At 43.0% G+C, this 20,718-nt stretch overlaps 1 protein-coding gene across 1 annotated transcript in view; it reads right to left on the bottom strand.

The window, feature by feature from the left end:
* Positions 1-380: 380 nt before the first annotated feature.
* The window catches only part of PSMD1 (proteasome 26S subunit, non-ATPase 1), a 114,700-nt gene continuing 94,362 nt past the window's right edge, over positions 381-20,718 (bottom strand). The window contains exons 17-25 of the mRNA XM_073589300.1: positions 9,407-9,521; positions 9,213-9,329; positions 7,321-7,423; positions 6,808-6,977; positions 5,994-6,086; positions 3,762-3,848; positions 2,992-3,132; positions 1,835-1,989; positions 381-554 (exon numbers count right to left, since the gene is read on the bottom strand). Of these exons, the coding sequence (XP_073445401.1) occupies positions 1,843-1,989; positions 2,992-3,132; positions 3,762-3,848; positions 5,994-6,086; positions 6,808-6,977; positions 7,321-7,423; positions 9,213-9,329; positions 9,407-9,521 (973 nt within the window). The 3' untranslated portion in view covers positions 381-554; positions 1,835-1,842. The remainder of the gene's footprint in view (positions 555-1,834; positions 1,990-2,991; positions 3,133-3,761; positions 3,849-5,993; positions 6,087-6,807; positions 6,978-7,320; positions 7,424-9,212; positions 9,330-9,406; positions 9,522-20,718) is intronic.

Raw genomic sequence — 20,718 nt, 5'->3', positions numbered from 1 at the left:
AGAATTATAGGCTATGTGCACACGCTGCGGATTCTGCTGCGGTTCCGCAGCGTTTTTGGCCCTGCGGAGCCGCAGCAGTTCCGCTGACATGGTACAGTACCATGTTACCCTATGGGTTTTAAAAACCGCTGTGTTCACGCTGCGGTTTTGCTGCGGTTTACAACCGCAGCATGTCAATTGTTTCTGCAGATTCCGCAGCGGTTTGGCACCTATTCCATTGTCCAGGTGCCAAACCGCAGGGGAAAACCGCTGGTGAATCCGCAGCGTGTGCACATAGCCTAAGTCATTCAACATCAACACATTAGATAAAACAAATGTAGTCAAATGATTAATGGGTTTGTCACTTCATTTGAATAATAAAGAATGATGCAAAACATTGGTTGCCTTCTTGTTTTCTTATTTTTATTTGAAAAGTGACCACTGGTCAATAACATGGAATCCAGATATTCTTCACTTTATGTGCACGACATGAAAGGGTTGCAGACATTTAACATGCAGCCTAGCTGATGTTGCTGCTTCAGGCATCCATCCAGACATCAGACATTAAAGTAAACCTACAAAGAAATTAAAAAAACAAAACGTTAAACACATAAGCGTTATGTAATTCTTAGCAGGTAATCATGATTCCGTATTTGCAACAGATCTGAAATATTTTCTGGTTACATTTTTTCTCAGCCCAAAGTGGCTGTAACTGAAAGATGGGGTCACTATTGTCTAATAAAGAAAAATATATTATACATATTATTGAAGGGATTCTCCAGCGCCTTGGAATTCTGCATCAGTAGCTGAGAGATGCTGATTACATAGTGTCGGCAGGTGGTAGACCGCACGTATGCACCGCCAGCAGGTATCGTGCGCACAAACTATTCTTTTTTTTTTTACATGAAAAACTGACTGATTTTCTTAAGTGTTTTGAATCAGATTTTTAACTGTGTTTTACAGTCCATAATCATATACAATGTATGACAAAAAACCAACCAGACAGGTTACTCCAAGTCCGCCTGTCAGTGAAAAATGGACAGCATTAGGATGCCATCAGTGTGCTGTCAGAGATTTTCTCTCGCTCATAGGCTTGCATGGCAAGTTTTTTATACTGATGAGTATAATAAGTATGTACGTGTTCTGTGAGCACATCTGAAGATATTAGACATGTGAATAGGGCCTAATAAAGTGATTTTGCTCACCCTGTACCAGTTTACTCAGCAAAGCTGACAAGTGAGCTGCAGAAAGGTCAGCCAATTGTGTGTGCTGTAATGGCCAGTGTAAAAAGTTGGAATATCTTACATATTTGAGAAAAAAAAAATGTTTAAAAGAAAAAAAGTAATAAAAACCTGATTTAACAAATATGTAATTTTCTGATGACACAATCACTTTAATTAAAGCTGATCTCTCACCAGATTTCAGGATACAAACTGCATACATTATTACATAGGTCTTAAACCAGAGGCTGCTGGCAAACTTAACTGGAAAATTCATGTGAGAATGTCTGTATAATTATTTTTAAAAGTTTTCTTCACCGATACCAAGATGAATATTTTAGCAGTCCAGCTTTTATTGAACAACTAAAATGCCCATCCTAATATCAGGATAATACAGCCATTCTTACACAGTTTTTCTTAGTAAGAACCACAGACACATCAGGTCGAAGATATTGATTGTGAAATCTAGTCACAGATCCGCTTTAATCATGTTCATAACACACACAAAACACTTGAGTTCTGTAATAAAGGCATGCCAATCACCACCCATGTTATGAATAGAAATATATCCATTACCCTTTTCTGGATACTAAAATACCTGCAATACAAGCATTAATACTCATAGTTCTCCCTACCTTTACTTTTAGTCATCAATATATTCAAATGGCTCTGGGGGCTCTGGTTCTTGCTCCTCCTCCTCAATTTTTGGACCATGCGCAGCAACAGGTTCCACTAGTTGCTCTTCTTCCTCACTAGTATCTCGGAGGATGATTATGCCACCAATTGAAAGCTGTGGGGAAAGAAATAAACTGCACCAACAGACTTCAAGCATGGCCAACAAATTAAAGGTGTAGAAAGAATTGAAAATTTGGAGGAAGCTAACAAAAACCCTCAGCAGTTTACCAATTCACAAGATACAGTTCTCTAAATCTACAGTCGCCTTTACAGAGACAGAGTTAAAGGGTTTGTGCCATGTGAACAACCCTTTTCTAAAAGGAGGATCAGCAGTTCCAACCCAGTGCAATAAGATGTTATTTGCAAGGAAAGCAGCGCGCGGCCCCACAAGCAGCGCGCGGCCCCACAAGCAGCGCGCGGCCCCACAAGCAGCGCGCGGCCCCACAAGCAGCGCGCGGCCCCACAAGCAGCGCGCGGCCCCACAAGCAGCGCGCGGCCTCACAAGCAGCGCGCGGCCTCACAAGCAGCGCGCGGCCTCACAAGCAGCGCACGGCCTCACAAGCAGCGCACGGCCTCACAAGCAGCGCACGGCCTCACAAGCAGCGCACGGCCTCACAAGCAGCGCACGGCCTCACAAGCAGCGCACGGCCTCACAAGCAGCGCACGGCCTCACAAGCAGCGCACGGCCTCACAAGCAGCGCACGGCCTCACAAGCAGCGCACGGCCTCACAAGCAGCGCACGGCCTCACAAGCAGCGCACAGCCAAATATTTATCCTGTGGAGGTTTCTGCAGGTGAAATAGGTTTTTAAATGAGTTGCATTCAAAAGGATGGGAGGTCATGTAATACTGTGAAGACCTCCAAATCTGGACTTTTTTATATGTAATGTCTCTTTGCTCTGGAGTGAAAAAGTAAGGCCCACATGCAGCTCAAATGCCCAAACCGCAATCCTCTTAATGAAGGAATTAAGAACTTCTATAGTCATTTAGCGCTGCATTAATCTGTAAGCAGTTACTTCCAGCTAGGTCTCTATGAAATAACCCCTCATCTTAATCCTTCAAGGTCTTGTGTATATATTTCAGATCAGTCTTGGCACAAAGCACTTAAACTGTACTCACGGGTTTAAAAGGTTGGTATCTGGAGCCCTCTGGCATGCTAAGCACTTTGAGTTGAGCTGGCATCACACGAGCTGGGTTCTCAAGGAGCTGGAAGTTTGGTTCTGGTTCCTTCTTTTTCTCTTCTTTTTTTTCAGTCTCATCCTGAGTGCAAAAATCAAGAATCACATGCATAAATGATATCTGCCAATGTAATTATTGCACTATTTATTTAATTAAAGATAACAGACATCAGTTAAATTGTCTTCTGCAAATATCCTTTACATTTATAACAAAGCATCCTTATTCACTACATAGTGCCACAGGTATTGGGATTCTTGGAACTTTTTTTGGTTGTTTCACAGTTCTGGACCATAGAGTTCCCCAACTCTGATCCTTGAGAGCTACCAACAGGTCATGTTTTCAGGATTTCCTTAGTATTTCCCAGGTGATATTTGCATCTCCTGGACAGACAATAATTCCATCTCCTGGGTAATACTAAGGAAATCCAGAAAACATGACCTGTTGGTGGCTCTCGAGGACCGAGTTGGGGAGCATTGCCTTTGATAACAAGACAACAGGAACACACAGAAGGAGTAGGAACACATTTTGTATTTTTTAAGTAGAGCAGACAACATCTGGTTAGTCACATGAACGGGATCAAGAGGCACGTGTGTTTCACGGCTCATTAGTTGGGGGACCGTAATTATAACCCATAAAGCAGACCACTGCTTGTCATAGATCGCCTTTCTATACGTTATATACAAATCAGCTGTAGAAACAAAACAACTCACCACTTCCATTTTTTCCTCCTCTTTCTTCTCTTTTTCTTTCTCCTTCTTCTTTGCCTTGGCTGTAATAGATAGGACAGCAGTGGAGACCTGAAAGATTAAGTATTAACATACATAAAAAATAACATCTGAATTTACAAGATGCAACGTTACACTGTATGAAGAGATACATACAGGAAACCGGTAAGACCATTAAATGGATTTCTTAGAGGTTTGTCAGATTTTAAACAAAAACAAAAAAGTCTAACCTGTTATATTATATGAAACTAGTTCTGGGATTCTACTCATTGGACCACATTCAGTAGTATGGCAGTTTTTTGAAGAATATCTTGTGCCAAAACTAGGCATCAAGTCTACAGAGTAAACCTTGTATAGAAACACTTGTATCTCTCCTACATTTTGCACTCATGTCCGAGTTCCACTTACAAACACTCATGCTAAATACTGATCTAAATATCACTGCGCGGAAATGACCTTACGATGTTCACACTAATCGTCTGATTCTGATAATTACAAGAACTTTACATAAACTTTTCATAAAGTAGTTTAAAATAAAAGTACAATGTAAGAGTTGAATATGTTACACTTTTTCTTTAGTTCTAATGTTCCTCCTTAGGCATGTTTCACACTTCCATTTTCAGGCATCAGTCACAATCCGCCGTTAGGGGAAAAAAACGGATCTGACGGATTTTCCTGGCGGATCCGTCTTTTTCCCCATAGACTTGTATTGTCGGCGGATTGTGATGGATGGCCTTCCGTTGGGTCCGTCGTGCGACGAATCTGTCATAAAATTTGCGTCTGTCAGCCAGGAAAAAAACGTCCCAAGGAATGCTTTTTCTCTGCGTCGAAAAGACTGGTACACGGATCCGTCGCCATCTGGTATAATGGTCGCCTATGGGCAGCAGATCCGTTGCAGGACAGAATCCGTTTTTCCATACTAAGCATGACCGGAAGAATTTCCCTTCCATAAATTTAACCCCAAAATCAGTTCTAGCACAGAAAAGTCTCTCTCTCGAATTCTGTAGCTTTACATTTCCTACACTAACTGATGTGACGGATCCGATATTTAACGGATCTGTTTTTCAACACTTTGGAGGATTTAGACTGAGGCCAGAAAACGCAAGTGTGAAACAGGTCTTAGGCTATGTGCACACGCTGTGGATTAGTCTGCGGAACCACATGTAAAACTGCAGGTAAAATGACCTGTGGTTTTACCTGCGGATTGGCCTGTGGTTTTCCCCTGCGGTTTATCACCTCTACAATGGAGGAGATGGTAAACTGCAGTAGAATCCGCAGAAAAGAAGTGACGTCATTTCTTTCTGCGGATTCAAAACCGCGGCTTTTCCACAGTTAAAAATCAGCAGCATGTGCACAACAGATTGTAAATCACATAGATTTACATGCTACCGTACACTGCAGAACTGCTGCAGATCCGCAGAGGCCAAAACCGCAGCGGAACCACAGCAAAAACCGCAGCGTGTGCACATAGCCTTAAAGGGCAACCAGCTGGAATCTTCAAGAAAACCTAGTAAGTGTTCATACCCTCTGCAGCGCCACCACAGGAGGAATTAAGCATTACACGCTGCCCACTAAACTCACTCTTTTTGGCTTTCTCCCTATAATTACTGCCTCTGACCTCATTTCGATGACAATATTTTTCATGTACGCAAAGAAAAGCAGGAGGTGTGTGTGTCGCCTGTGTATAGTCAGAGTTTTTTAAGTCTGTATAAATAAATTACAAAGATTCTCCTGCCTTTTGCAACACTGATAATACTCATATCCCATATGTGCACGGTATATGTTTTTCTCAGACCCATAGACTTATATTGGCACTTTTTGATCAGTGATGCTGGAGAACAAAATAGACATGTCTCTATGAGCCATGATTTTTGCACGGACACACGGTCTGCGAAAAAACAAGGACATGTGAATAGCAGCATAGATTATAATGGGCATGTGTTCTGTCCATGAAGAATACGGATACAACACGTATCTGAAACATGGATGTATGAATGAGGTCTAACCTAGTAAGTGGAGGTTTCTAGCCAAGAGAACCCTTTCATATGCTGGGCCCATGGTAACTATTAGGGTTATGTGATGAAAGCAACTTTATTTTTCCTTGTATTTGTCAATGCACTTTCTGCAAATCTAATTCTGACACTGTTTACAAGAACAGAAGATTTTGCATTTCTGCAATATTTAAATTAAATGCTCTTTATTATGCTAAACACTCACCTTCTCTTTTTCCTTCTCCTTGGGTACTTCTAAGGGGGCTGGGTAGGCAAATGTTGAAGGCTTGCAATTCGATCGATACTGAACCTTTGGCATCTAAATAAAAAATAGAAATATTGTAAGCAAACATAACTACACGTTTATAACAAAAATGTTTTTTAATTAAATTGTGATAAGTCTGCATGTTCTTTACAAGCTTTACAAAATCGCTAGGATGTGCTGGCCAATTTGTCATAAGAATAGGTGAATGGGCTGTATACAAGTATTCTATGGCCCAGTACACATCAAACTGGGAAACCCTGGGATTTGTTCATTTCTAGTGCTAGTTCACAACTTGCAGAATTACATGCTACAATATTAAGCACTTTCACAATGGAATCCATCTTCTAATGTGCTGTACAGGATAAAAGGGCTGTGCTTTAATGAAATGCATCACTGGCGGCGATGGTATGCTAACACAGTGGATATGAGGACCGAGCAATATCAGACTGAGTGCCAAACTGTACTCCCAACTTTAACCTCTTAGTTCCTTTTTAGATGGCCAAGTGATCATATCTTGAGTAGGAAGGAGAAACTGTTGTATCGGAGCTGGTCTAAAGGAAGAGTTAATGAATCTTAAGAGTCCTGTCTATCATTACTATGAGCTGCTAATGAGTGGTGAGTGATCCTGCATCATAAGGTCTGTAAGAGGATTATGCATTTTTCTTTTAAGTTATGGGGACTTGTGATGCTACAATTATTGTAACCCATTCAGAGCCAGCTTGAGTAAAATTGGCTGGGAAGAAAATGGCAGCAAGGTGCCCAGATCCACACTCACCTTAAGATCCTTATTAAGACCAATCACACAGGTAGGAGTAAAAGATAAAGACAAGAAATGTGAAAGAGGGAACCAGAACCAGAACTGAGTGAAGACTAGGACTCCGACCACGGAAGGCATGTGAGTGTGACCGGTGCGAGACTGCAGAGAGATGGTAACATTGTGTCCACCTGCACAAAGGAAAATGGAGCATTAGCATCAAAATTGGGTTTGGTAAGTAGGTAATACAATGCTGGACATTTACAGCCAAGTGGTTGTTGAGTGGTTAAAATAAGGTCTACAGCCAGGATTTCTCGCGTCAGCGCGGGGTGAAGAGGGCAGCAGGCTGGGTCATTACCGCCAAGAAGCCAGGTGCAGTCATCTAATATCATTATAAAACCATTATCTGCCGACTTCTAGAGAGAAGTAATTTATACAGTGACATACTTCCAGCAAAGATAACCCCTTGGGTGCCACAAGCGTTTCAGATTAATGCATCCACCATTCTAGCTCCCAGGGCTGCTACCAACATACCTGCGTCAAGGATGCCCTGTGCCAGTATGGCTCCAAACTTGGCCATCACGTCATCGTGTTTGTCATTTATCACCTTGGAATACAACTGTCGGAACTGACTGACCTGAAAGAGATTATGTAGTAGGTAACAGGTTGGAAAAGGAAACAAATATACTGACTTGCCATCAATTCTGGTAGAAATGTGCCCATTTCATGTAAATATTCACACTTCAGTAGAAGCTAAGTAGACAACATTTCTTTTTGGTGTGGAAGTACCAGTGATACCCTTTGGTAAAAAGTGACAGGCGGCGCTCGCAGTATATCATACATTCTGAACTGTAATCATATCTTGAGGAAGCAGGACTACAATAAGGCAGATGCTCTGCAGACCTAATGCTCCGCTGGCGCCTGTTGGAAAGGCAATATTCTGAACACCGGACATGACTATTGTCATGCATACAGCTTGAAACGGCACACTGACAAGTTAAAGGGTGGTCTAAAGTCTTCTGGACTAACCCCTAAAATGCTGGAGAATCAGATTTATGCTCAAAGTAAGAAAACCATGAAAGAAAGCATTACACCAATATAGGGCTGTTGGACGCTTCTGCTTGGAGCCTTTAGTAGAGGGGACATGACAAGCTTTACACTAGTTGTTCATGGGGTTTCCAGGAAGGGCCTGGAGACGGGAGGCTTGAGTCACAGTCCAGGTTCTGCTCTGATCTAACTGTGGACACAGACTTTATTATCTGCTTTATAGACTGCACCGAACTCAAATAAACAAAGTTCTCCCAGATGGAACGCTCCGGAGAGAGCTGCATACCAAAGTGGGGAGACAATCTGTGTACGAGACCGCGTATGGGAAGGTAGGCATACATACACTAGCTCAGGCTTACATGGGAAGGCTGATGTCATATGTATTAAGGTGGAAAGTAATAGGGTTCAGTGCATGTGCTGCTGAGGTGTGAACGATATGGACCATCTACTTCTCCTGATCCAGATCATTGAGACCCACTAACTCCATTTACTAGGACTGCCTCTCGCTCGTTCTGGGTGTCACACCTATATGTGCAAATATGACATATTTCTCAACACTAGGACGTAGTTTATCCCTGTGTGCATGATATAAAAGGGGTCATCCTCCTGCAAATGTCATCTTTCAGACAGAATTTTTTTTTTTTTATCATAAAGGCTGTTGTCTCATTTACTCTCTGCGACATGCATGAAATAGAAGGATAAAACGCTGGATTCGTGACACATAAAATATTGAAAATATTCAAAAACTAACGGAAAAAGCTGCCAGAAATCTGGCAAGCCATGTTTACCCTTCCTAAGAAATGTGACCGACAGCGTTTCCTTCATTAGTGCATGGACATAAGAAGTTAATGAACGGCTTCTTTCTCCTCCTGGAATGATTATTAATTTTCGAAATTCTCAATTGAAGGGTAAAATCTGTATTCAGTAAGGACAGATTTTTACATTATGGACATAGCAGTTGGTGCTTTTAAGATTCTATGTAGATGGAAGGAGGGAGGAGCCAGAGACAAATCCTCTCCCTCCCCATTCTACATAGAATCTTACCAGTAGTAACTGCCATCTCCAATCTCATGTCCCTGAATACAGATTTTACCTGATAGTTGAGAATATTGAAAATTAATGATCAGTCCAAGAGGGAAAAGAAGCAGATTTCTTTGTTAAGATATATTATAAAATTGCTTATTTTAACGTGTACCACTGATTTGTGAAATAAAAATGATAGTTATTCTTTAAACTTGAGAAGGAATAATTAACTTGTTTTTTTAAGGGTGTAAATTCTATGATGGGTAGCATGGAATCCTATGTAGAAAGTGAAAAGTAACCAAACTATACACATACAGAAGAATTCTGTAACTTGGGGTATTAAAATCTTCACCTACTTTTGGGCAAGTAACTTCAGTCTGCTGGATCATGATCAGTGCAGAGGAGATGAGTGCACCCTGACGCACATAATTCACAGGGTCGTTAGTCATCGGTTCAAGGAGGTTAATGGCTTCCTGTAATAGATACATGGACTTTAGGTCATACAGCATACAAGCCAGGTCGAGGATAAGAGCGCGGCAGATTCGCGAACCTTATTTCCAGTGCCAGAACAGCAGATCCCAAGTGCCATCGCCGCGCCATAACGCACATGAGGATTGTAGCTCTCGGACAGCAGGGACACTACACTTGGGCACTGCTCTGGGGTTCTGCAGAAGGAAGAAGATGAGGTCAACAAACTGAAGTCCAAAAAAGCAGCAGATAATTGAACTAAATGCAGGATATAAACATTTCCAATCACTTTTCCATACACCAGACCAATAATATGTTACCATCAGAATATGCAAAATCTTTATTTTTTTTGTGCATTTACAGGTGCATCTCACAAAATTAGAATATCATCAAAAAGTTAATTTATTTAAGTTCTTCAATGCAAAATGTGACCTTCATATTATATAGAGTCATTACAGACAGAGTGATCTATTTCAGGTGTTTATTTCTGTAAATGTTGATGATTATGGCTTACAGCCAGTGAAAAGCCAAACATCATTATCTCAGTAAATTAGAATACTTTATAACACTAGCTTGAAAAATGATTTTAAAATCCAAAATGTTGGCCTACTGAAATGTGTGTTCAGTAAATCCACTTAATACTTAGTCAGGGCTCCTTTTGCATCAATTACTGCAGCAATGTGGCGTGGCATGGAGGCAATCAGCCTGTGGCACTGCTGAGGTGTTATGGAAGCCCAGGTTGCTTTGATAGCAGCCTTCAGCTCATCTGCATTGTTGGGTCTGGTGTCTCATCTTCCTCTTGACAATACCCCATAGATTCTCCATGGGGTTAAGGTCAGGTGAGTTTGCTGGCCAATCAAGCACAGTGATACTGTTGTTGTTAACCCCTTCATGACCAAGCCTATTTTGACCTTAATGACCAGGCCATTTTTTGCAATTCTGACCAGTGTCCCTTTATGAGGTAAAAACTCTGGAACGCTTCAACGCATCCTAGCGATTCTGAGAAAGTTTTTTCATGACATATTGTGCTTCATGTTCGTGGTAAATTTTGGTAGATAATTTTTGCATTTATTTGTGAAAAAAATCAGAAATTTGTCGAAAATTTCGCAATTTTCAAATTTTGAATTTTTATTCTGTTAAACCAGAGAGTTATGTGACACAAAATAGTTAATAAATAACATTTCCCACTTGTCTACTTTACATCAGCACAATTTTGGAAACAAATTTTTTTTTTGTTAGGAAGTTATATGGGTTAAAAGTTGACCAGCGATTTCTCACTTTTACAACAAAATTTACAAAACCATTTTTTTAGGGACCACCTCACATTTGAAGTCATTTTGAGGGGTCTATATGGCAGAAAATACCCAAAAGTGACACCATTCTAAAAACTGCACCCCTCAAAGTACTCAAAACCACATTCAAGAAGTTTATTAACCCTTCTGGTGCTTCACAGGAACTAAAGCAACGTGGAAGGAAAAAATGGACATTTTAATTTTTCCAACAAAAATTTTCTTTAGCATCAATTCTTTCATTTTCACATGGTAACAGGATAAATTGGATCCTAAAATTTGTTGGGCAATTTCTCCTGAGTACGCTGATACCCCATATGTGGTTAAAAACCACTGTTTGGGAGCACGGCAGGGCTCGGAAGGAAAGGCACGCCATTTGACTTTTTGAATGGAAAATTAGCTCCAATTGTTAGCGGACACCATGTCGCGTTTGGAGAGCCCCTGTATGCCTAAACATTGGAGCTCCCCCACAAGTGACCCCATTTTGGAAACTAGACCACCCAAGGAACTTATCTAGATGTGTAGTGCGCAGTTGAAACCCCCAAGTGCTTCACAGAGCCGTAACAATAAAAATATTTTTTTTCCTCAAAAACTGATTTTTTTTAGCCCTCTATTTTCACAATGGTAACAGGAGAAATTGGACCCCCAAAATTGTTCAATTTATCCTGAGTACACCGATACCCCACATGTGGGGGGGGAACCACTGTTTGGGTGCATGGGAGAGGGAAGGAGTGCCATTTTGGAATGCCGACTTGATGGAATGGTCTGTGGGCGTCATGTTGCGTTTGCAGAGCCCCTGATGTTCTTAAACAGTGGAAACCCCCCACAAGTGACCCCATTTTGGAAACTAGACCCCTCAAGGAGCTTATCTAGATGTGTAGTGAGCACTTTGAACCCCCAAGTGCTTCACAGAAGTTTATAAACGCAGAGCCATGAAAATAAAAAATCATTTTCTTTCCACTATTTATTTTCCCAAGCGTAACAGGATAAATTGGACCCCAAAAGTTGCTGTCCAGTTTGTCCCGAGTACGCTGGTACCCCATATATGGTCATAAATCACTGTTTTGGCGCACGGCAGGGCTCAGAAGGGAAGGAGCGCAATTTGACTTTTTGAATGGAAAATTAGCTCCAATCGTTAGCGGACACCATGTCGTGTTTGGAGAGCCCCTGTGTGCCTAAACTTTGGAGCTCCCCCACAAATGACCCCATTTTGGAAACTAGACCCCCTAAGGAACTTATCTAGATGCATAGTGAGCACTTTGAACCTCCAGGTTCTTCACAGAAGTTTATAACGCAGAGCCGTGACAATAAAAATATATTTTTTTTCTCAAAAAATGATTTTTTAGCCCTCTATTTCTATTTTCACAATGGTAACAGGAGAAATTGGACCCCAAAAATTGTTGTCCAGTTTGTCCTGAGTACGCTGGTACCCCAAGACGTTTTGAAATGCCGACTTTGATGGAATGGTGTGCGGGCGTCATGTACGTTTGCAGAGCCCCTGATGTGCCTATACAGTAGAAACTCCCCACAAGTGACCCCATTTTGGAAACTAGACCCCCCAAGGAACTTATCTAGATGTGTGGTGAGCACTTTGAACCCCCAAGTGCTTCACAGAAGTTTATAACGCAGAGCTGTGAAGAAAAATTTTTTTCCACAAAAATAATTTTTTAGCCCCCAATTTTTTATTTTCCCAAGGATAACAGGAGAAATTAGACCCCCAAACTTTTTGTGCAATTTTTACTGAGTACGCTGATACCCCATATGTGGGGGTAAACCACTGTTTGGGCACACGTTGGGGCTTGGAATGGAGGGAGCACTGCTTGACTTTTTGAACGCAAAATTGGCTGGAATAAATGGTGGCGCCATGTCGCGTTTGGAGATCCCGTGATGTGCCTAAACAGTGGAAACCCCTCAATTCTAACTCCAAACCTAACCGCAACCCTAATCATAACCCTAACCACAACCCTAACCCCAACACATCCGTAACCCTAATCCCAACTCTAACTCAAGCCACAAGCCTAACCGTAATCCCAACCCCAACCCACCCCTAACCCTAGTAACAACCCTACCCCCAACCCTAACCGTAATTCCAACCCTAATTCCAACCGTAACGGAAAAATAAAAAAAAATAATTTCTTTATTTTTTTGTTATATGTGCCGGCATATGGGGGTGATAAAGGGGGGGGGGGGGGGGGGGGTTAATTTACTATTTTTTTCATTTTGATCACTGCGAAAGAATATCATAGTGATCAAAATGAATGAATTCAGGCAGGCGCACTGCGCATGCGCCCACCATTTTCCAAGATGACGGCACCCATGAAGCAGGACACCGGGAGCCAGAGCGGGACATCAGAGGTATCGGGGGGATGGGGGGGGGGCTGATGATGACAGCGGCGGCACATTGCCGATCGGCCACGTGAGTCGGTGTGTGTGTGTGTGTGTGTGTGGGGGGGGGGTCGGATCTGGGTCTCCAGCCATGTCCGATGCTACTGCAGCATCGGCCATGGCTGGATTGTAATATATCAATTTTCATTGATGAAATACAGTGGGGCAAAAAAGTATTTAGTCAGTCAGCAATAGTGCAAGTTCCACCACTTAAAAAGTTGAGAGGCGTCTGTAATTTACATCATAGGTAGACCTCAACTATGGGAGACAAACTGAGAAAAAAAAATCCAGAAAATCACATTGTCTGTTTTTTTTTTCATTTTATTTGCATATTATGGTGGAAAATAAGTATTTGGTCAGAAACAAAATTTCATCTCAATACTTTGTGATATATCCTTTGTTGGCAATGACAGAGGTCAAACGTTTTCTGTAAGTCTTCACAAGGTTGCCACACACTGTTGTTGGTATGTTGGCCCATTCCTCCATGCATATCTCCTCTATCTGCGGGTCGGGTGACCTTTCATTGACCCCGGTCACCCGACCCGCAGGGGGGCTTTGAAGTCATGACCCAGGGTATGCGTCATGGGTCGGAATGGCACCGACTTTCAAGACGGATACGCTGTGTCACTGTTTGTGAAGGGGTTAAACCACGTATTGGTACTTTTGGCAGTGTGGACAGGTGCCAAGTCCTGCAGTGCTGGAGTATGAAATTTCCAACTCCAAAATCATTGGATGATTTTAAAATTATTGTTTCAAGCTGGTGTTATAAAGTATTCTAATTTACTGAGATAATGACTTTGGGTTTTCATTGGCTGTAAGCCATAATCATCAACATTAAGGGTATGTTTCCACATTCAGTATTTGTGTACAGTCGCAGCGTCCAACCCACAGCGTCCAGATGTTACAGCATAGTGGATGGGATTTTATGAAATCTCATCTCCACTATGCGTACAAAGACGCAGGTGGCAGACCTGCGTACACACACATGCGGCACATCTTTATAGACTGCAGCATGTCTATTTATCGTGGAGACGCTGAGTCTACACAAGATAAATAGCACCGTCCTATGAATAGGATGCAGTGATTCCGCTTGTGTTCAATGAACAAATGTGGAATCACCGCGCGTAGAAAAGCCGGCAGCGCTATGGATGGAGCAGGGATCTGCTGCGTTCAATGCGCTGCCAATACGGACCGTGGAAACATACCCTTAGGCCACATGCACACATTCAGTATTTGGTGAGGTTTTTATCCCAGTATCTGTAAGCCAAAACCAGAAGTGGTGGCGTGTTTCTATTATGCTTTTCCTCTGATTGTTCCTATCCTGGTTTTGGCTTACAAATACTGAGGTAAAAAACTCACCAAATACTCAATGTGTGCATGTGGCCTTACAGAAATAAACCCTTGAAAGAGATCACTCTGCTTGTAATGTCTCTATATAATATAGGCGTTTCACTTTTTGTATTGAAGAAGTGAAATAAATGAGCTTTTGGAGGATATTTGTGAGATGCACCTGTGTCCTCACCCTGAAGGTTACATGGTTTTCAGCTTGCAGACAGTCTGTGGCTATAATGGCGGATCCTGCACAGACATACATAATTCCTTATTTCCTCCCTCAAACAAATCCCAGGAGTGTTCTGTACCATGATGTACTGAGGCCATTACCAAGCATGTCTCAACAGTGCAGGTTCAATGACGGCACACTTTACTGCGCGCTGGAGGAAGCGCAATGGCTTTCCATAAGAAGATACTGCATTCTCTTTCTGGATGAAAACTTATGATGGGAGGAGGTTACAAAACACATGGGTAAGATATAGAGGATTTGAAAGGCTTTTTAAAAATGCCATCCAAAATTTATAACTACAGTTAAATCAAGTAACCCTAAGCATTCTACCATAAAGGATACAATCATTATGGTGGGAAAGACCCTTGGAACGGTAGCTGCACTTTCACAAAACTTTTTACGTGTTAGGCTAGGTTCACATTTGCGGATGGCCGAGCTGCGAAGGTCTGTTGACTTCCTCTGTGAAGCTCCGCCCACTGCCTCACCTCCTCCGTCATGCTCCGCCTACTTCTGCATGCGGCCTGCGTACCCCTATCTTTAGCATTGGATACGCAGGTTGTGTGGATGCGGATGTGCGACCGCATCAAATTCCAACATTTTGTGTTCGACGCGAGTCGCTGCACTGTCAAAACGACGCATGCAGAGGCACCCACATACATCCGCACGACCTGCGTACCCAATGCTAAAGATAGGGTACGCAGGCCGCATGCAGAAGTATGCAGAGGTTGACAGGGGTGCGGCAGTGGGCGGAGCTTCACGGAGGAAATCCGCAGCCCTCCGCAGCTCGGCCACCAGCAAATGTGAACCTAGCCTTAGGTGTTTAGATTTGCAGTTTCTGGGTGCCAACATCCCCCATCAATTGCTAAAAGACTGCTCGTCCTCGAAAATGAAGCCGACTGAGCTCAACAGAAAATCAGCGACCCCCGCCAATCAAAACTTCTGCCATGAACGTGCAGCTGGAATACATTGATAAAGCTAAATGATCCATAGGAATATATACACAAACACAGATCACATAGTATTTGACTGCAGATTAAAGAAAGGGCTAGCTATAATGTTAAGACAAAAATATGTTCTGTTGCCTCACTAATCTCAATAACTCACCCATCCCCCTGTCTGACCACAACCTACTGACATTCTCCTCCCTCTCCTCTCCTACTGCGCAACCCCCGCTCCATAAACTCACTCACCCTCGCAGGAATCTCAAACACCTCAATTTACAATCACTCTCTGAATCCCTTCTCCCTCTTACAGACATAGCTTCCCTTCATGACACAGATGCTGCTGCCACCTTTTATAACACCACAATAACAGCAACGCTTGATTCGGCTGCCCCCTTCATGCAGAGCAAAACTCGAACAATCAACAGGCAGCCCTGGCTCACCAGCCTGACCAAAGAACTGAGATGGGTTTCCAGGGCCGCTGAGCAGAGATGGAAGAGAACCCATTCTACTGAGCACTTCAACGCATACAAGCAGTCCCTTGCTAGCTTTAAGTCGACGCTCTCTGCCGCAAAACAAACTTACTTCGCATCTCTCATATCCTCCCTGTCTCACAACCCTAAACAGCTCTTCAACACTTTCAATTCTCTACTCCATCCCACAGCACCTCCTCCCCCTCCTCTCATTTCTGCCGAAGACTTTGCCTCCTTCTTTAAGCAGAAGATCGACACAATCAGACAAAACTTTGGCCCGCACCCCTCAATGCCCCTCTTAGCCGCTCAGCCCTGTTCTGCAAAAGCCAGCTTCTCCACCATGACAGAAGATCAGCTCTCCACCCTTCAGTCAAGATCACACCTCACCACTTGTGCCCTCGACCCACTCCCGTCTCACCTCATCCCTAACTTGGCCACAGTCCTCATCCCATCTCTAACACACCTTTTCAACCTTTCACTTACAAATGGTGTCTTTCCCTCATCCTTCAGACATGCCTCAAATCACACCCATCCTCAAAAAGCCCTCCCTTGACCAATCCTCTGTGTCTAACTATCGCCCAATATCTCTTCTCCCTTACGCCTCAAAACTACTGGAACAGCATGTATATCTTGAACTGTCCTCCCACCTATCCTCCTGTTCCCTCTTTGACCGGTTACAATCTGGCTTCCGACCGCATCACTCAACTGAAACTGCCCTAACTAAAGTCACTAACGACTTACTAACCGCCAAGAGCAAGCGACACTACTCTGTCCTCCTTCTCCTGGACCTGTTCTCTGCCTTCGACACCGTAGACCATTCCCTCCTGCTACAGACTCTCATCTCTTGGCATCACAGACCTGGCCCTATCCTGGATCTCATCATACCTAACAGACCGAACATTTAGTGTCTCCCTCTCCCACACCACCTCCTGACCCCACCCCGTCTGTCGGTGTTCCCCAAGGCTCTGTCCTAGGACCCCTACTATTCTCCATCTATACCTTCGGCTTGGGATAGCTCATAGAATCCCACGGTTTGCAGTATCACCTCTATGCCGATGACACGCAGATCTACCTATCTGGACCCGACCTCGCCTCCTTACTGACTGAAATCCCACAATGTCTGTCTGCTATCTCAGCCTTCTTCTCTGCTCGCTTTCTCAAACTGAACATGGACAAAACAGAATTCATCATCTTTCCCCCATCTCACTCTACCCCTCCACCAGACCTATTCATCAATGGCTGCTCTCTTTCCCCAGTCCCGTACGCTCGGTGCCTTGGTGTGATCCTCGACTCTGCGCTCTCTTTCAAACCACATATCCAAGGCCTCGCCTCCTCCTGCTGCCTCAAACTCAAAAATATTTTCCGGATCCGCTCATTCCTCAACCATGAAACCACAAAAACACTAGTGCATGCGCTTATCTCCCGCCTCGACTACTGTAACCTCCTACTCTCTGGCCTCCCCTCTAGCACTCTGGCTCCGCTCCAGTCCATCCTACACTCTGCTGCCCGACTAATCCACCTGTCTCCCCGCTATTCCCCAGCCTCCCCCCTATGCCAGGCCCTTCACTGGCTTCCTATCGTCCAGAGGCTTCAATTCAAAACCCTAACCATGACATACAAAGCCATCCACAACCTGTCTCCTCCATACATCTGTGACATGGTCTCTACGTACCTACCCACACGCAACCTTCGATCATCTCAAGATCTCCTTCTCTACTCCGCCCTTATCTCTTCTTCCCACAACCGCATACAAGACTTCTCCCGTGCTTCCCCCATACTCTGGAACTCCCTGCCGCAACACATCAGACTCTCACCAACAATGGAAACCTTCAAGAAGAACCTGAAGACCCACCTGTTCCGATAAGCCTACAGCCTGCAATGATCCTCAGTCTACTGAACCACAGCATGACCTGCTATACCCTCTCCTACTGTATCCTCACCCATCCCTGTAGACTGTGAGCCCTCGTGGGCAGGGTCCCCTCTCCTTATGTACTTGTGTGTCCCTTGTCTTGTTTACTATACTTGTCTATATTACCCCTTTTCACATGTAAAGCGCCATGGAATAAATCGCGCTATATAAATACATAATAATAATAATAATAATAATAATAATAATAATAATAATAATAATAATAATATTACTAAAAAGTCACTATCCACAATTTTCTGAATTAGAAAATAAAACAAACACTATGGCTATTAAAAAAAAAAAAATAAGAGCTGGTATGAAAGAAAGAAGTATCCAGCCTAAACACAAAGCTTGCTACAAAAGTGTGTTCATTCTGCACAACAGAAAGCAGGATGTCGCTATTAATCTGGTTATCATATATATAAGGCGGCAGACCCCGCAGAGACTACAACGAGGGGGTTTGTTTATTACGGGAAATGTACTATCCAGTTGGTTAACACAGCAGCATTGTGGAAGAATGTAAACCATGCAAAGAGCGGCGACAGTCATTGCATTTTCTGCGTATTTTCAAGAACACACCATCACCCAATACAAAGTCTGATACAGATGATGGATCAGACAGACTGTAGGAAGAACCTGTGCCCAATAACTACCCCACGTGATATTACGAAATCAATGTCACATGTACAACAAAAGGGAAAAAAAATCGTGTAATTTTCAATTACACAACCTACAGAGTACATGAAATCTGGTAACAGATATCAGAGGATATAAATATACGCAACCTCATTAGTCAAAGTAAAAAAAGAGATAAGATCCTTTGCTTCACATCCAGAATAATGAAACATGCCATTGTGTTTCAATGAGAAAAAGGCAGCTATGCATTGTAATTTGCATCTGTGCCACTTTTCTCTTGGATAATGATATGCACCAAGACTGTATTGCTTAGGCCATGTTCGTATTGCATTTGCCATGTATGATGGGAAATAATCTGAATTTATACAGTAACGTATAAGTGTTTTATGCAGGTGTGCAGATCATGCTGCAAAGTAAGAATGCTTTTAAAAAAAAAAATAGAAGTGTTAGTTTAATTTGCATCAAGTAACAAAATGTAAAGAAAAGATGAAATGAAATGAAAAGAGAAACCAAATTAATATTTGGTGGGACCGCCCTTTGCACCAAAGCATTGTACAGTTTTTGAAGGAAAAATGTTGTTCCACACATCGGAAAACGAACACAGATCTTCTGCAGATGAAGACTTCGGCAAATCCTTTGGTCTCTTCATGTACCTTCAGACACAATGTTCAGATCACCACTAGACCGTTTTTGGGGAACTCACAGTGAGCGATGATATATATACACACCTCCTTCAGCCCTGCTCTGTGTACAAGAGATGCTCACTTGCTACTGCTGGGCCACGCTCATAGCTATCCAGCTAGGAAAACCACAGGGGTCCGCTGCAGACCCTGGGTTGTTATGCCAACCCATCGGCGACCCACGGCCATGTGACACGGGCGCCAATGGGAGGGATTAGTAACACGCTTCTGGCATGATTGTGTTAAATGGCGCTGTCAGATTTACAGCAGCATTTAGCAGGTTAACAGCCGCAGGTGGATCGTGTTGAAGTCAGCTGACGTACCGGAAAAGATGTGGGCTCAGGGGAGGAGCCCACATCAAAGGGGGGAGACCTGACATGCGCTGTACATGTATGGCACATGTCGTCAAGGGGTTAAAGTGTCACAAAGTGTCATCAGCAACAGAGATAAAGAAAGACTGAAAGGCAAAGAAGTGAACATCCTTTGATCACATCACCACACAACTCCAGGCAAAATTATTTAATTAAGAGAGACACTAGGCACCCAAGTGTCAAATCAGCCCATTTGAAACAGTTTACATCAGTGTGACCCGCTTATTCGAGTACCTGAGCACACTACCAGGCACAGGTGTCATTGTCTTGCATTGGACCAGGTACCATCTACACTGCAAACCAGTGGGTCTCAATTCTGTTCACTGATGAAAGTTGATTCACGCTGAAACAATAACCGCCAACCATGTTGGAGATGTGAAGGAGAGCTCTGTGCATCAGCCACTGCTGTCACCAGACGAGCCTTTGGTGGTGGTCTTACAGCGTAGGCAGGTGCGTCTAATCAATGCAGACGAGAGAAAAAAAAATTAAATAAATAATAGCAGGGGTATATCTACCAATGACGAGATGTGTATTTTGTAGCAGATTGGTACGGACCAGTTTAACTAAAACTTAACTTTTAATCAACCTTTAAAAACATAAATCAACAAAAAGTGCCATACAAAGTGCTCGTGCTGAAGTGATTAAAAAATTGTTCAATGCCGCCTGAAATCACCCATATAGGACAATGGGGCACTCGTTATATCATGTTATACCTTGTTTACAACAGCCTCTTAGTGTTGCATACGTATCGGGCCTCAGTCCCTAAATCCAAATATAATGAAGAATGGCCTATAGCCCCACATATAAATTGTCCTTTTATAGTTATTGCTGTTTTCTAGGCTCTAATACAGTCCGTATAGGACATTAATATAAACAAAAGGTGAGCCACTGTACATATATCGAACACCCTCAGAAAGGAAATGTATAGAGTCTCCTTTAGATTACTAACCGCAAATCACCTTTCTAGAGTATGAATAGATCATGTACTTATCTCAGATATCGTTGCTTTCCATGGCGATACCCGAATAGATAAGCAATGCCACTGGACTAAATGCCACTACTCCCCTGATGAATTTGTGGTAGATGAAACGCGTTGGGAGATATACAGAGGGAATAGAGCTACCCAGCGATTCGCTGATATGTGGAGCC

Source organism: Dendrobates tinctorius, unplaced genomic scaffold, assembly GCF_039654945.1.
Source record: "Dendrobates tinctorius isolate UK_male_01 unplaced genomic scaffold, ASM3965494v1 ptg000107l, whole genome shotgun sequence".
Lineage (NCBI taxonomy): Eukaryota > Metazoa > Chordata > Amphibia > Anura > Dendrobatidae > Dendrobates > Dendrobates tinctorius.
Note: the sequence above shows the minus strand (reverse complement) of the source record. Positions and strands in the feature narration are given on the sequence as shown.